General features: G+C 40.2%; 1 protein-coding gene across 12 annotated transcripts in view; it reads left to right on the top strand.

Annotated features, from left to right (window-relative positions):
- Window positions 1-17,495, top strand: part of PDLIM5 (PDZ and LIM domain 5) — a 214,535-nt gene that overhangs the window by 160,539 nt on the left and 36,501 nt on the right. For 11 of the 12 annotated variants that reach the window (XM_067736935.1, XM_067736934.1, XM_067736932.1 and 8 more), the window contains one exon: window positions 1,495-1,682. In XM_067736935.1, coding sequence (XP_067593036.1) covers window positions 1,495-1,682 — 188 coding nt within the window. The remainder of the gene's footprint in view (window positions 1-1,494; window positions 1,683-17,495) is intronic. The other variant, XM_067736928.1, reaches the window with a different exon arrangement.

The raw sequence follows: 17,495 nt of genomic DNA, 5'->3' as shown, positions 1-17,495 counted from the left end.
AGCCAAGTTGCCAAAAGCCAGTCAAAGGGCAGCCTTGCAGCGGGGCTTCCTAAGGATAGGCAGCCTCAGGCCTGCTCTGTTAGGTGTTACCCAGGGTTCAAGAGGCATTGCGAAAATTAGGTAATCTTGGTCATTTGGTAGTATAGTGGGCACGATTGCATTTGAAATTGCATTGAAATTTCAACCTAACAGTATAATTAAGGCTATTTATTTTACTAAAGTCATTTATATAATATCCTATCTTTATTGATCTATTCCTCTAGCTGTTGATTTCAGGTATTGAAGGAATTGAGTTTCTGTGCATGGAATTTTTAGCAAGCGGTAGCTAAATTTCTATTGAAAACTTAGTAGGATGTATGTATTATTGTTGTCATTGTTGTTACTATTATTATACTTTACCTGAGAGAAACTTATAGTATTGCATCATTCCAAAGAGCATATTTTATAATTTGAACTACCTAAAATTTTTTTTTGAAATGATGATATATAAGTATAAATAACAAATGACTGGGATAATAAAAGCCATATGATCTTCTAAATCAAACTGGAACCACCTGTTCCACCTGTTAAGCAAATAGCTCTGATTGAAAGAAGGCAGTGGCAGACTTGTTTTTTGTTTTCCTGTAATCCTGAACACAGAACACCGGATGTTGCGTTAGGCGGTGGATGTTGTCTTTTGTTTACCACTGTGTAACACAATGTCTGGAATATAGTAGGTGCTTAAGTATTTATTGCATGAATGAGTGACTGAGTGTGTGAGTGAAAAGAGTGACTGGTAAGATGTCAGGGAAGCTTGGTTCATAAAATACTAGAAGAATGTGGAGAAGAGGAAAACAGCATCTGTGCCATTTCATAGAAATTATCAGGGAGTCTCCAATAATTAATTGTTTTAATGTAGATGACCCTTCTGAAACGTTGAGATAGAGGGCAATTAGCTTCTTATTTAAAAGGATTGGCTGTATAAGTTTTTCAGTGCCTCATTTCTCATGGTAGAACTTTTTAAAGAGAATTTCCAAAGCATTGAAAGAACTGCAGTCTGACTCCTTTCCTTCCCTTTTTCTTTTTTTCTGTTTTAAAAAAGGCAGCCCCTCAGTCATGGTATTAGAGTTTTTCTTTTTAAAATATCAGTTAATTAATTAGTTGTGTTTTTTTTAACATCTTTATTGGAGTATAATTGCTTTACAATGGTGTGTTAGTTTCTGCTGTATAACGAAGTGAATGAGCTATACATATACATATATCCCCATATCCCCTCCCTCTTGCGTCTCCCTCCCTCCCACCCTCCCTATCCCACCCCTGTAGGTGGTCACAAAGCACCAAGCTGATCTCCCTGTGCTATGCGGCTGCTTCCCACTAGCTATCTATTTTACGTTTGGTAGTGTATATATGTATTTTTGTTTTCCTTAGAGATTTAATAAATTGAGGAAAGAACAAATCATTGCTAAGTTAGATCGCTAGCGCATCACCAGAAATGTTTCCTTCTTTTCTCTCCAGCAGCGCCCAGGAGCCCTCTCAGCCACTGGCCGCCGCCGCAGCTGCAGCTGGGAGCACGCCTGAGGGGCCGGGAAGCCCAGGCTCGGCCAGACCAGGGGTGGCCGGGCTCACCACTGCTGCCGCCTTCAAGCCTCTAGGGTCCACCGGTGGCATCAATTCACCAAGCTGGCAACGGCCCAACCAAGCAGGTACTACGCCCAAGAAATCTCTTGCTTTTTGCCTTTAAGTATAATTATGAAAATGTGTTCTGGGAAACCCATTCTCAACGATCTAAGATTTACAAAGGACTGGGAAAAGTAGGTACAGCACTAGGTACAGTATAAACATTCTCTGTGTGTGTTGCCACTTGCTATTTATAACTATAGAATTGAGAGCGTGGCCTGGTTTCCTGGATTACCCAGGAGGCATGGGTTCCATTGTAAATTTGGGGTCTTATTAACAAACTATGTTGTTGGAAGGTTAGCCCTGGAAATACATTTTAGTTTTCATCACGTATACAAAATAACAACAGAAGCACTTGCTGCCGTCAAACAATTATTGAAGAAAGTTCTTTTACTTCCTGTCCTTGGGCTCCATCTGGAAACCTGAGTTTTCATTCACTTCTACAGATAAAGAGCTTTAAATAAAGTCACTTAACCTTGACCCTCAGTTTTCTGATCTGCAAAGTGGAAGGAGACTAAATGCTTCTCCCAACCTGAATGAAGGTTACGGTCATCGGACAAAAGTACCTCTCTTAAGAGGAAAATGGGACTATACTTAAATGTTGCTGACGCCACCCTCAGTCTTACCTCTTGACACTCTTTACACTCTCCCTGATTGATCTCTCGTCCAGGTTCCTTTTACTACCCAGCCACTGATAATTTACAGTCCTCTCTCTCCTGATCTCCGTACCCTCAAACTTGTTGACCTCCTTACTGTTTCTGGGTGGCACCTCAAATGCAGTGTGTCTGAAAATATCGTACCTGTCTCTGGAGATGTCACAGTCACCCAGGCGCCAAAGCTAGAATGGAAGCTTGAGAGTCCCGCCTCCACCCCCATGTTCCCACAGTAACTAATACCTAATGATTCCACATCTTAGCATTTCTCAAATCTCTTTTCTCCTCTTTGTGGTCACAGCCATTGGTTTGGTTCGGGCCCTGGTCTTTACAAACAGCTCCTAACTAATTTCCCCATCTCCTTCTCACCCTGTCAGTCTGTCCTCCTTAGTGCAAGTGATCTTCTAAAGCTCTCACTTGCCCGTGTCACTCTCCTGCTTCAGGTGCTGGACTGTTTCCCCCTCCTTCACTAATCATTAAGACCTTTGCCACTCTGACCCCTGCTAACTTTTCAAGCTCATTTCCTGCTGCTCCCAATTTATAATCTGTGCTGTGGTTTTAGTAGAGTATCTTCAGTTACTGAGACATGCCATGCTACTCTGCTTTTGAAAGTTCTGGTTCCTTTGCAAAGAAGGAACATTTTTAACCTAATCCCCTATGTATTTCTAGTCTTCCCTCATCAGTTTTGGGATGAGTATTGATTGAATACACAAGGGGCTGCTTGAAAAATATGATAGCTTTAAAAATAGGTCATTTATTATTAAAAATTTTTTTTTTTATTTTGCTTATTTTTGGCTGCATTGGGTCTTTGTTGCTGCGCCCAGGCAGCGAGCGGGGCTGCTCTTCGTTGCAGCGTGAGGGCTTCTCATTGCAGTGGCTTCTCTTGTTGCAGAGCATGGGCTCTAGGCACGCGGGCTTCAGTAGTTGCAGCACGCGGGCTCAGTAGTTGTGGCTCACGGGCTTAGTTGCTCCGCGGCATGTGGGATCTTCCGGGACCAGGGATCGAACCCGTGTCCCATGCATTGGCAGGTGGATTCTTAACCACTGTGCCACCGGGGAAGCCCGGTCATTCATTATTTAAGAACTTTTTTTTTTTTTACAGTTCGCAAGAGTGGAAAAAGTGAACTTGTAATTAATTAGGAATCCATCTTTGTATTTTCTATAACATTTAAATACATTAGCACTAACTTCACTTATTGTAAATTATCTTTAAGAAATCATGAATTTTTTATATAGTTAAAAATACTTCGTAGTGTCATTTTGTATATTCTTGAATTTCCATTACTAATTTTGCAAAGAAGCTCAAAGCTTTGTGTTGTGGGAGAAAGAGGAAAGGCTACTGCATACGATCTAGACTATTTTAAAGAAAAGGCTATTTTATTACTTTTGAAAACTTAAAACTATTTAGACAAATATCATTAGCCTCTGAACTTTCTGGACTATTAATTGACTTAGCACCTGTCCTCTTGGAAAAAATGCTGACACCTTAGCCCCACACATTTTTAATTATTTCCATTTACTTAAAGCTTATCTATGTCGATGGAGAGTTGCTGTAATTATTTCGTATGTGATTAGAATACTGGAAGCAACTTTCATAAAAAAAGTTTTTGGTATGGTAATTGGAAGGGAACAGGAGAATGTTTCCTAAAAGAGCAAGGAAAAGGCTAAATTTCAGAGGTAGAAACTGAAGGGAGGCTACAAAGTATATGTACTGTGAAGGACAGAAAGTATATGTAGTGCCTTTGGAAATTCAGAAACTATGGACAGAAGACCACTCTGACTAGAGTAAAAAGAAAAAATTCCAGTTGACGTGGAACTCCTGGAGGATACACTACAGCAAAATTACCACAAGAGGGCGATCGAATCCTTCTTTCTCTCAGTCTAATTTAATAATCAAAGCAGGTAAATAATTATAATCATGATTCACGTGGTTAGCATTTAAAATACTAATCTTTTTACAGAAGGTATAGCTGAATCTATTTTGAGCAAGACTAGAACAGGTTAGAAAATTATACCTTATATAACGTAAAGCATTAATTATTGAAAGAAAATGTTTTGCCATTGTGAAGTCTTAGTTGAATTACATCATGATGCTTAGCTCAAATCAGAAAATATTTGCAGAACTCCTGCTGTTTATCTTGCTCTGGGTGCCACAAACTGGCACTTATGTTATTTAAAAGTTACTTATTTTATGCTATTTTGTAAAAATTGTAAAATAAATACAGAATTCCCAGTCACTCAAGTTATTTTATTCTACTCTACCTAACAGTATACCATATTTCAAAAAAAACCCAAAACAAAACAACACCCCAGAATCTACTCTTAGTCTTTGATAAATAGTTTCAAGGGCTTCCTAATGCAAATGGGAAAAGTTCTTTTGATTCAGAAGGTGGTAACTGTCACATGATGGGTTCTTATGTTCTTCACAACTCACCCGTGAAAAGGACAGTTCCGACCAAAGGGTGCAAAAGCTACAAAGGCAAGTCACTGCACTAGTGTGGACTCAGATGAAGTGCTAAGCAGGCGGCAGTGCTTCTCTCACATTGAGAACTTCAGGTGTCTTTCTCTTGATAATTCACAGCTGTGCTCTAGTGTGGGTAAAGTAGGAGGAAAAAAAAGATTTTTTATTCCTCCCACCCTTCTACCATCACCCAAGAGTGCCTATCACTAATGATGTCATTTTTATTTTATTTATTTTTAAGGCATTTCTTTCTTTTTTAAAATTTATTTATTTTTGGCTGTGTTGCGTCTTCGTTGCTGTGTGCGGGCTTTCTCTAGTTGCGGCAAGCGGGGGCTTCTCTTGTTGTGGAGTGCGGGCTCTAGGCGCGCGGGCTTCAGTAGTTGCAGCACGTGGGCTCAGTAGTTGTGGTGCAAGGCTTAGTTGCTCCGCGGCATGTGGGATCTTCCCAGATCCAGGGATCGAACCTGTGTCGCCTGCATTGGCAGGCAGATTCTCAACCACTGTGCCACCAGGGAAGCCCCACTAATAATGTCATTTTAAAGTAATTCCTACAGTTGAGTGGGCAGGGTGGGATTAGAATCACTAAAATGCAGTCTGTGGCCTGCTTAGTTGATTATGAAAGTTTAATGAATCATAGCCAGCATTTTCATTAAAAAATGAAATTGAATAGAAAATATCAGAATATTCTACTATATGAAGTATCTTAACATATTAAGGGTAGGTATCATGTTATGAAAATGTGGCTTTAGATTATATATATGTATGTAAGTGTATATCTATACACACGTACTAACATATATTTTGGATCAGCAGGTAAAATGAACAGCAGGTAAAGTGTATTTCTTATTTTTTATAGTTAAGAAAAAGTTTGAAAGTCACTTACTTAAATAAGTATTTTAGTCATACTTTTGTCTATTTGGGATGACTAATTTAGTTTTGAAATGATAACCGAAAAAAAAAAAAAGACTGCATTGAAGGGGCTAATTGAAATTTTAAGACCTACTAGAGTATTCTGAACCTGTCGGGGTTTCTATTACCTCCATTGAAATTCTGACTTTAAATCTTAGATCATTTCACTTGTGGTGTAGTATAACCTGTGTATCCAGAAGTCTTTCAAGAAGACAGTAACGTAATGCCAGTTGGTAAATAGGAACTAGGTGAATATGTAACAGCGTTATGGTTTAGACTGGATCCTCTTCTTTTTCTCGGGCATGTGGTTTTAACGTACACCACCACACATGCACAAGCTTGCCGGTGACTGACAAAGAGAGAAATATTTTCAGATGCAACGTGTTAAAAAGTTCATAGTCTGCATGAAAGTATCAAGATACAAAAGAAGTGAGAATCCATGCTTGAGTTTTTAAGTAAGCTAGCAGTACTACTGCCTACTTGCCCTGTGTTTTGGTAATACTTCCATAATGCAGATGCAGTAGTCCCTTTAGAAATGTTTACCTGTTTACTTGATCTAGAAAAATACACAAAAGCTGAGATTCTTCTTGATATTTTTCAGAATTGAGGATTTGTAATTTTATACTAATATTTTAATTCACTATATTTGTATGTCTAATACGTTTTTTAATGCTCAAAACCTTCATATTATATACAATAAGTAGTTAGATAGATATTCTTAAAAAGTTCATAAATTTAATCATATAAGTTTAAAAATATGTTCCTGTGTTTATGTAGGTGCCCTAATTTGCTATATAATATTTTTTCTCGATTCTGTTTAGGTTATAGATACCAGTTTAGGTAAATTTAATTCATTTGACACAAGTGTATATATAAAATATTACTATCTTACCAAATACAGTCAGATGTTTTTTAACAAATCCAGTCTTAAAGTTATGAAGGACTATATGTTTGATGCACATCAGTTTTCTAACTTTAATTATATAAACTAAATGAGAATGACCAATTCATTAGAATATAAGCAGTGCTTTGCTAGATCAGGCCTACTGTTGTTTTTTTTTTTTTGTCATTTTTATTTTTTTTAACCTTTTATTTATTTTTACTTTTTATTTTCTTTAACATCTTTATTGGAGTATAATTGCTTTACAATGGTGTGTTAGTTTCTGCTTTATAAAAAAGTGAATCAGCTATACATATACATATATCCCCACATCTCTTCCCTCTTGCGTCTCCCTCCCTCCCACCCTCTCTATCCCACCCCTGTAGGTGGTCACAAAGTACTGAGTTGATCTCCCTGTGCTATGCGGCTGCTTCCCACTAGCTATCTATTTTACATTTGGTACTGTATATATGTCCATGCCACTCGCTCACTTTCTCCCAGTGTACCCTTCCCCCTCCCCGAGTCCTCAAGTCCATTCTGTAGTAGGTCTGCGTCTCTATTCCCATCCTGCCCCTAGGTTCTTCATGACCTTTTTTTTTTTTACATTCCTTATACATGTGTTAGCATGCAGTATTTGTTTTTCTCTTTCTGACTGACTTCACTCTGTATGACAGACTCTAGGTCCATCCACCTCACTACAAATAGCTCAATTTCATTTCTTTTTATGGCTGAGTAATATTCCATTGTATATATGTGCCACATCTTCTTTATCCATTCATCTGTCCATGGACACTTAGGTTGCTTCCATGTCCTGGCTATTGTAAATAGAGCTGCAATGAACATTGTGGTACATGACTCTTTTTGAATTATGGTTTTCTCAGGGTATATGCCCAGTAGTGGGAGTACTGGGTCATATGGTAGTTCTATTTGTAGTTTTTAAAGGAACCTCCATACTGTTCTCCATAGTGGCTATATCAATTTACATTCCCACCAACAGTGTATGAGGGTTCCCTTTTCTCCACACCCTCTCCAGCATTTATTGTTTGTACATTTTTTGATGATGGCCATTCTGACTGGTGTGAGGTGATACCTCATTGTAGATTTGATTTGCATTTCTCTAATGATTAGTGATGTTGAGCATCCTTTCATGTGTTTGTTGGCAGTCTGTATATCTTCTTTGGAGAAATGTCTATTTAGGTCTTCTGCCCATTTTTCGATTGGGTTGTTTGTTTTTTTTGATATTGAGCTGCATGAGTTGCTTGTATGTTTTGGAGATTAATCCTTTGTCAGTTGCTTCATTTGCAAATATTTTCTCCCATTCTGAGAGTTGTCTTTTCGTCTTGTTTATGGTTTCCTTTGCTGTGCAAAAGCTTTTAAGTTTCATTAGGTCCCATTTGTTTATTTTTCTTTTTATTTCCTTTTCTCTAGGAGGTGGGTCAAGAAGGATCTTGCTGTGATTTTGTCATAGAGTGTTCTGCCTATGTTTTCCTCTAAGAGTTTGATAGTGTCTGGCCTTACATTTAGGTCTTTAATCCATTTTCAGTTTATTTTTGTGTATGGTGGTAGGGAGTGTTCTAATGTCATTATTTTACATGTAGCTGTCCAGTTTTCCCAGCACCACTTATTGAAAAGGCTGTCTTTTCTCCATTGTATATTCTTGCCTCCTTTATCAAAGATAAGGTGACCATATGTGCATGGGTTTATCTCTGGGATTTCTATCCTGTTCCATTGATCTGTATTTCTGTTTTTGTGCCAGTATCATACTGTCATGATTACTGTAGCTTTGTAGTATAGTCTGAAGTCAGGGACCCTGATTCCACCAGCTCTGTTTTTTTCCCTCAGGACTGCTTTGGCTATGCAGGATCTTTTGTGTTTCCATAAAAATTGTGAAATTTTTTGTTCTACTTCTGTCAAAAAAGCCAGTGGTAGTATGACAGGGATTGCATTGAATCTGTAGATTGCTTTGGGTAGTATAGTCATTTTCACAATGTTGATTCTTCCAATCCAAGAACATGGTATATCTCTCCATCTGTTTGTATCATCTTTTTTTTTTTTTTTTTTTTGTGGTACGCGGGCCTCTCACTGTTGTGGCCTCTCCTGTTGTGGAGCACAGGCTCCGGATGCGCAGGCTCAGCGGCCATGGCTCACGGGCCTAGCTGCTCCACGGCATTTGGGATCTTCCTGGATCGGTGCACGAACCCATGTCCCCTGCGTCGGCAGGCGGACTCTCAACCACTGCGCCACCAGGGAAGCCCTGTTTGTATCATCCTTAATTTCTTTCATCAGTGTCTTATAATTTTCTGCATACAGGTCTTTTGTCTCCTTAAGTAGGTTTATTCCTAGGTATTTTCTTCTTTTTGTTGCAATGGTAAATGGGAGTGTTTCCTTAATTTCACTTTCAGATTTTTCATAATTAGTGTATAGGAATGCAAGAGATTTCTGTGCATTAATTTTATATCCTACTTTACCAAATTTATTGTTTAGTTCTAGTAGTTTTCTAATAGCATCTTTAGGATTCTCTGTGTATAGTATCATGTCATCTACAAACAGTGACAGCTTTACTTCTTCTTTTCTTATTTGGATTCCTTTTATTTCTTTTTCTTCTCTTTGATGTGGCTAAAACTTCCAAAACAATGCTGAATAATAGTGATGAGAGTGGGCAACCTTGTCTTGTTCCTGATCTTAGTGGAAATGCTTTCAGTTTTTCACCACTGAGGACGATGTTGGCTGTGGATTTGTCATATATGGCCTTTATTATGTTGAGGAAAGTTCCTTCTGTGCCTACTTTCTGGAGGGTTTTTATCATAAATGGGTGTTGAATTTTGTCAGGAGCTCTTGCTGCATCTATTGAGTTGATCATACGGCTTTTCTCCTTCAATTTGTTAATGTGGTTTATCACATTGATTGATTTGCGTATATTGAAGAATCCTTGCATTCCTGGGATAAACCCCAGTTGATCATGGTGTATGATACTTTAATGTGCTGTTGGATTCTGTTTGCTAGTATTTTGTTGAGGATTTTTGCATCTGTGTTCATCAATGATATTGGCCTGTAGTTTTCTTTCTTTGTGACATCTTTGTCTGGTTTTGGTATCAGGGTGATGGTGGCCGTGTAGAATGAGTTTGGGAGTGTTACTTCCTCTGCTATATTTTGGAAGATTTTGAGAAGGATAGGTGTTAGCTCTTCTCTAAATGTTTGATAGAATTAGCCTGTGAAGCCATCTGGTCCTGGAGTTTTGTTTGTTGGGTAATTTTTTTTTAATTTTTTAAAAAATTTTAATTTATTTATGGCTGTGTTGGGTCTTCGTTTCTGTGAGAGGGCTTTCTCTAGTTGCAGCAAGTGGGGGCCACTCTTCATCGCGGTGCACGGACCTCTCACTATCGCAGCCTCTCGTTGTGGAGCACAGACTCCAGACGTGCAGGTTCAGTAATTGTGACTCATGGGCCTAGCCGCTCTGCGGCATGTGGGATCTTCCCAGACCGGGGCACGAACCCGTGTCCCCTGCATCGGCGGCGGATTCTCAACCACTGCACCACCAGGGAGGCCCTGTTGGATGATTTTTGATCAGTTTCAATATCAGTGCTTGTGATTGGTCTGTTTATATTTTGTATTTCTTCCTGGATCAGTCTCGGAGGTTGTGCTTTTCTAAAAATTTGTCCATTTCTTCCAGCTTGTCCATTTTATTGGTATATAGTTGCTTGTAGTAATCTCTCATGATCCTTTGTATTTCTGCAGTGTCACTTGTTACTTCTCCTTTTTCATTTCTAATTCTATTGATTTGAGTCTTCCTTTTCTCTTGATGAGTCTGGCTAATGGTTTATCAATTTTGTTTATCTTCTTAAAGAACCAGCTTTTAGTATTATAGGTCTTTGCTATTGTTTCCTTCATTTCTTTTTTATTTATTTCTGACCTGATCTTTATGATTTCTTTCCTTCTGCTAACTTTGGGGTTATTTTGTTCTTTCTCTAATTGCTTTAGGTGTAAGGTTAGGTTGTTTATTTGAGATGTTTCTTGTTTCTTAAGGTAGGATTGTATTGCTATAAACTTCCCTCTTAGAACTGCTTTTGCTGCATCCCATAGGTTTTGGGTCATTGTGTTTTCATTGTCATTTGTTTCTAAGTATTTTTTGATTTCCTCAGTGATCTCTTGGTTATTAAGTAGTGTATTGTTTAGCCTCCATGTGTTTGTATTTTTTACAGATTTTTTTCCCTGTAATTGATATCTAGTCTCATAGCGTTGTGGTCGGAAAAGATACTTGATACAATTACAGTTTTCTTAAATTTACCAAGGCTTGATTTGTGACCCAAGATATGATCTATCCTGGAGAATGTTCCATGATCACTTGAGAAGAAAGTGTATTCTGCTGTTTTTGGATGGAATGTCCTATAAATATCAATTAAGTCCATCTTGTTTAATGTGTCATTTAAAGCTTGTGTTTCCATTTATTTTCATTTTGGATGATTTGTCCATTGCTGAAAGTGGGGTGTTAAAGTCCCCTACTATGATTGCATTACTGTCGATTTCCCCTTTTATGGCTGTTAGCGTTTGCCTTATGTATTGAGGTGCTCATATGTTGGGTGTATAAATATTTACAATTGTTATATCTTCTTCTTGGATTGATCCCTTGATAATTATGTGGTGTCCTTCTTTGTCTCTTATAATAGTCTTTGTTTTAAAGTCTATTTTGTCTGATAGAGAATTGCTACTCCAGCTTTCTTTTGATTTCCATTTGAACGGAATATCTTTTTCCTCCCCTCACTTTCAGTCTGTATGTCTCCCTAGGTCTGAAGTGGGTCTCTTGTAGACAGCATATATATGGGTTTTGTTTTTGTATCCATTCAGCCAGTCTGTGTCTTTTGGTTGGAGCATTACATTTAAGGTAATTATGGATATGTATGTTCCTATTACCATTTTCTTAATTGTTTTGGGTTTGTTATTGTAGGTCTTTTCCTTCTCTTGTGTTTCCTACCTAGAGAAGTTCCTTTAGCATTTGTTGTAAAGCTGGTTTGGTGGTTCTGAATTCTCCTAGCTCTTGCTTGTCTGTAAAGGTTTTAATTTCTCCCTCAAATCTGAATGAAATCCTTGCTTGGTTGAGTAATCTTGGTTGTAGGTTTTTCCCTTCCATCACGTTAAATATGTCCTGCCACTCCCTTCTGGCTTGAAGAGTTTCTGCTGAAAGATCAGTTGTTAACCTTATGGGGATTCCCTTGTATGTTATTTGTTGTTTTTCCCTTGCTGCTTTTAATATTTTTTCTTTGTATTTAATTTTTGATAATTTGATTAATATGTGTCTTGGTGTGTTTCTCCTTGGATTTATCCTGTATGGTACTCTCTGCACTTCCTGGACTTGACTAACTATTTCCTTTTCCATATTAGGGAAGTTTTCAACTATAATCTCTTCAAATATTTTCTCAGTCCCTTTCTTTTTCTCTTCTTCTTCTGGGACCCCTATAATTCTAATGTTGGTGTGTTTAATGTTGTCCCAGAGGTCTCTGAGACTGTCCTCAATTCTTTTCATTCTTTTTTCTTTATTCTACTCTGCAGTCGTTATTTCCACTCTTTTATCTTCTAGGTCACTTATCCGTTCTTCTGCCTCAGTTATTCTGCTATTGATTCCTTCTGGAGTTTTTAAATTTCATTTATTGTGTTGTTTGTCATTGTTCGTTTTCTCTTTAGTTCCTCTAGGTCCTTGTTAAATGTTTCTTGTATTTTCTCCATTCTATTTCCAAGATTTTGGATCATCTTTACTATCATTACTCTGAATTCTTTTTCAGGTAGACTGCCTATTTCTTCTTCATTTCTTTGGTCTGGTGGGTTTTTACCTTGCTCCTTCATCTCTTGTGTGTTTCTCTGTCTTCTCATTTTGCTTAACTTACTGTGTTTGGGGTCTCCTTTTTGCAGGCTTCAGGTTCGTAGTTCCCATTGTTTTTGGTGTCTGCCCCCAGTGACTAAGGTTGGTTCAGTGGGTTGTGTAGGCTTCCTGGTGGAGGGGACTAGTGCCTGTGTTCTGGTGGATGTGGTGGATCTTGTCTTTCTGGTGGGCAGGTCCACGTCTGGTGGTGTGTTTTGGGGTGTCTGTGACCTTATTATGATTTTAAGCATCGTCTCTGCTAATGGGTGGGGTTGTGTTCCTGTCTTGCTAGTTGTTTGGCATAGGGTGTCCAGCACTGTAGCTTGCTCGTCGTTGAGTGGAGCTGGGTCTTGGCATTGAGATGGAGATCTCTGGGTGATTTTTGCCATTTGATATTACGTGGAGCTGGGAGTTCTCTGGTGGACCAATGTCCTGAACTTGGCTCTTCCACCTCAGAGGCACAGCCCTGATGCCCAGCCAGAGCACCAAGATGGCTCAGAATAAAAGGGAGAAAGAAAAAGGAAGGAAGGAAGGAAGGATTGAAGTAATTAAAAAAAAAAAAAGAAAGAACAGAGCAACCAAACCAAAAATCAAATCCACCAATGATAACAAATGCTGAAAACTATACTAAAAAAAAAAACAGGGCTTCCCTGGTGGCACAGTGGTTGAGAGTCTGCCTGCTAATGCAGGGGACACGGGTTCGAGCCCTGGTCTGGGAGGATCCCACGTGCCGCGGAGCAACTAGGCCCCTGAGCCACAACTACTGAGCCTGCGTGTCTGGAGCCTGTGCTCCGCAACAAGAGAGGCCGCGATAGTGAGAGGGCCGCGATAGTGAGAGGCCCGCGCGCCACGATGAAGAGTGGCCCCCACTTGCCACAACTAGAGAAAGCCCTTGCACAGAAACGAAGACCCAACACAGCCAAAAATAAATAAATTAATAAACTCCTACCCCCAACATCTACTTAAAAAAAAAAAAAAAACAACAAGAAACAAACAAAAAAAAACCAGACAGAACTCTAGGACAAATGGTAAAAGCAAAGCTATACAGACAAAATCACACACAGAAGCATACACATACACACTCACAAAAAGAGAAAAAGGGGGAAAAATATATATATCATTGCTCCCAAAGTCCATCTCCTCAATTTGGGATGATTCGTTGTCTATTCATGTATTCCACAGATGCAGGTACATCATGTTGATTGTGTAGATTTAATCCACTGCTCCTGAGGCTGCTGGGAGAGATTTCCCATTCTCTTCTTTGTTCGCACAGCTCCCGGGGTTCAGCTTTGGATTTGGACCCGCTGCATGTAGGTCACCTGAGGGCGTCTTGTTCTTCTCTCAGACAGGATGGGGTTAAAGGAGCAGGTGATTCGGGGGCTCTGGCTCACTCAGGCTGGGGGGAGGGAGGGGTACGGATGCTGGGCGAGCTTGCGGCAGCAGAGGCCGGTGTGATGTTGCACCAGCCGGAGGTGCGCCGTGCGTTCTCCCGGGGAAGTTGTCCCTGGATCACGGGACCCTGGCAGTGGCGGGCTGCACGGGCTCCCCTGAAGGCGGGTGTGGATAGTGACCTGTGCTCGCACCCAGGCTTCTTGGTGGCGGCAGCAGCAGCCTTAGCGTCTCCCGCCCGTCTCTGGGGTCCGCGCTTTTAGCCGCGGCTCGCGCCCGTCTCTGGAGCTCCTTTAAGCAGCGCTCTTAATCCCCTCTCCTCGCGCACCAGGAAACAAAGAGGTAAGAAAAAGTCTCTTGCCTCTTCGGCAGGGTCAGACTTTTCCCTGGACTCCCTCCCGGCTAGCTGTGGCGCACTAAGCCCTTCTGGCTGTGTTCACGCTGCCAACCCCAGTCCTCTCCCTGCGGTCCCACCAAAGCCCGAGCCTCAGCTCCCAGCCCCCGCCCGCCCCAGCGTGTGAGCAGACAAGCCTCTCGGGCTGGTGAGTGCCGGTCGGTGCCGATCCTCTGTGCGGGAATCTCTCCGCTTTGCCCTCCGCACCCCTGTTGCTGCGCTCTCTTCCGCGGCTCCGAAGCTTTCCCCCCTCCGCCACCCGCAGTCTCCGCCCGCGAAGGGCCTTCGTAGTGTGTGGAAACCTTTCCTCCTTCACAGCTCCCTCCCACTGGTGCAGGTCCTGTCCCTATCCTTTTGTCTCTGTTTTTTCTTTTGCCCTACCCAATTACGTGGGGGGTTTCTTGCCTTTTGGGAGGTCTGAGGTCTTCTGCCAGCATTCAGTAGGTGTTCTGTAGGAGTTGTTCCACGTGTAGATGTATTTCTGATGTATCTGTGGGGAGGAAGGTGATCTCTGCGTCTTACCATTCTGCCATCTTGAAGCTCCTCCAGGCCCATTGTTCATCACAGTTTGTTGATTGGAGGGGCCTAAAGAACAGGTACCCCTGCCCTCTGGGGTAGGAATTTCAGAAAGCCAGGAATGTTCCCCAGGTGGAGGATTCTGAGCCTTCGATTTCTTGATCTATTAAAATAAGTGTCCAGAAAGTCCACTAGAGCATTGTTGGGAAGCTCAAATGATATAAATATATTGAAGTGCTTTGTCCATAGAGGGTACTCAAGAAAGGTTAAGCTTCTAGCCCTTTATTCCTTTTAATGATAGTATTAATAACTTACACTGTTACCATCCAATAAAACAGTTCTCCTCATGTGACTTCCCTGCCTGAAAATGTTTTGGGCGCTCTGCCGCCCACATATTAAATGTTTGGCTTCTTAACAGGGCTTACCGTCCCCTCACATCCTCGTGCCAGCCTCTCCTCCAGCCACACGTTGTCATGTCGTTCCTCATGGTCCCTCCAGCCCAGCCACACTCAGGCTCATGAGTTCATACCATTCCTCAGGCACACACCTCTGAGCTTTGTACAAGAGGCTCCTTTTATTTGAAATGCTTTCCCACCCTTCCACCCCTGAAATTTTCTCTTCCCTCTTTAAACCCAGATGTCACGTCCTTTGTGAACCTTGCTTGAGCCTTCATAGTTGCCTTCCTCTGTGTTCCTACAGAAATTTGATGGTTGCTTTGTTATAACGTTCATCATGTTCATTTTGGTCGTTTACATATGTGTATTTTACCACTGTTTTTAGATCCCCGTAAGGACAGGGACCAAGTCTTACTAATCTTTATGGCGCTTACCCGATAGCTGGCACATTTTAGGCCCTCAGTAAATGTCAGTGAGTGAGTGAGTGAGTGGCTGGATAGGTTAGTTTGTCTTATTTTGGACATCTTCACATGATTTGAGGAATTCCCCAGGCTTTGTTCTTTCCTCCTATCAGACCTGAAATTCCCGCAACAGTCCTTGAACAAAGGTGGACGTGCTGTCTGCCAATGGCTGCCGTTAAGAACTATACACATTGGTAAAGGAGAAGGGGACTCCACTGTCCTTGAAGCATTAAACTCCCAGAAACCTTAAAAGTTGTGAACATTAGCAATACTGTAACTAGTACTCTTATTTTTATTTTCCGGTAATTAAAAAAAATTAGTAATAGGTCCGAAGCTGTATCACAGGAATTTTTTTCTCAGAAAATTTGGAAACTTAATGGCATATAAGGAACCAAGCAGTGGAATGCAGAGGAAATATTAGGGATATTCACCCACCTTGTCACTATGGACAAATTAACTTGGATGCAAAACGCCAGTAACAGAAATCAATTTTAAAAAAAAAAACCTCAAGGTAAATACAAAGAGTTAAATCCGATAACAAGGTCCAGAGGCGTGGAGGTCTGGATCAATGGAAAGGGGAGAAAGAGGCCAGTAATGTTGCAGTGATACAGTCTCGAGGTGTAGTAAGTATTTGTTTATAGTGGAGTCGTATTTTATGCAAGAACACAGTGTTCATGTTTGTGCCTGAAGTAAAATTGTATGAAGTCAGTGTTCCTTGAATATTTTTAGGAAGAGGCCAAGATGGAGAGAGAACAACACATGCAAAAGCTGTCAGAGAACTTGCCTTCTTGGTGGAAGGGCAAGTAGTTCAATATATCCAGGATGGATATATTCCAGTGGCTGGAAAGAAAGCTGGATGGGTTAGTGGGGCTGGTCAGAAGGGGCTTTGAAAGTAACAGAGTGTGGATTGATGCCGAAAGATTCCTAAGTTGGAAAGTGACACAGTCAGATTTGCATGATTAAGAGATCATGATAGTGTTAATATGTTTAAAAGATTATGATGACTTCACTGTAGAGATTAAGACTGGAGTCCTGCAGAATATTGAGAGGTTGTTGAGGTTATCCAGTATAGGGGTAATAATAATGAACGTTACCCGGTGCGAACCGAGAGAATTCCAAGAGAATGCAAAGTACTTACACTTAAATCTGCCGGGGAGGCAAGTTCTAACCATTGCTTCCCTAGGGAACTTTATCCCTTATGGAGTATTCACGTATCCTCTGTTAAAACCTGGTAGAGGATTGTACTTGGCTTGAAGAAACTATACTTTGTTCTAAGTCAGACTATGGCACAAAAATTTGGTTGAATACAGCTTTGTTTATGTAATGTGTGTAGTTACAAAATATAAATCTGAGTAGATTGCATTTTGTATTGTACTTGAGAAGTAACTTAAAGTTTACTTTTATAACATAGCCTGTTTTTGCAGCATTTCCTCAGGTGAGTGCATTGATTTCCCCGAAGTCAGCATTTTGTAAATGTTGACTCTTTCAGTTCTTTATAGTGGCAGATATGAGACTGGTAGCTTTGGCATGATCCTCACCGAATTGCTTACCTTTTCAGGAAGCACATGTATTATACTACACGTTGTCATGGAAATAAACATTATGAGATGGAAAAGGGGTTTCTTCCAAGACAAAAGAAGAAAAATTCTGTAAAATCTCACTGATCAAAAATTAAATACTCATGTTGTTATTTGTATGTAGTTCTGAAAGCTTTAAGTCCGTAAATAGGCTTTCAGGGTTTTTTTCCATTAATTACAGGCTTTTTCCTTCTTTCCCACTTTCAAAATATGTTGATTTTGAGAGCATTTGTAATAATACTTCAATGTGTTAACATTATGATAAGTTTTTAATAAATAACTTGTAATTTCTTACTCAGAAAATCATGGAGCTATATAGTCTTGGCTAATACTTTAATCACCATTTTCTATAG

The sequence above is a fragment of the Pseudorca crassidens genome, chromosome 4 (assembly GCF_039906515.1).
Source record: "Pseudorca crassidens isolate mPseCra1 chromosome 4, mPseCra1.hap1, whole genome shotgun sequence".
Classification (NCBI taxonomy): domain Eukaryota; kingdom Metazoa; phylum Chordata; class Mammalia; order Artiodactyla; family Delphinidae; genus Pseudorca; species Pseudorca crassidens.
This window is presented reverse-complemented; position numbering and strand designations above follow the sequence as displayed.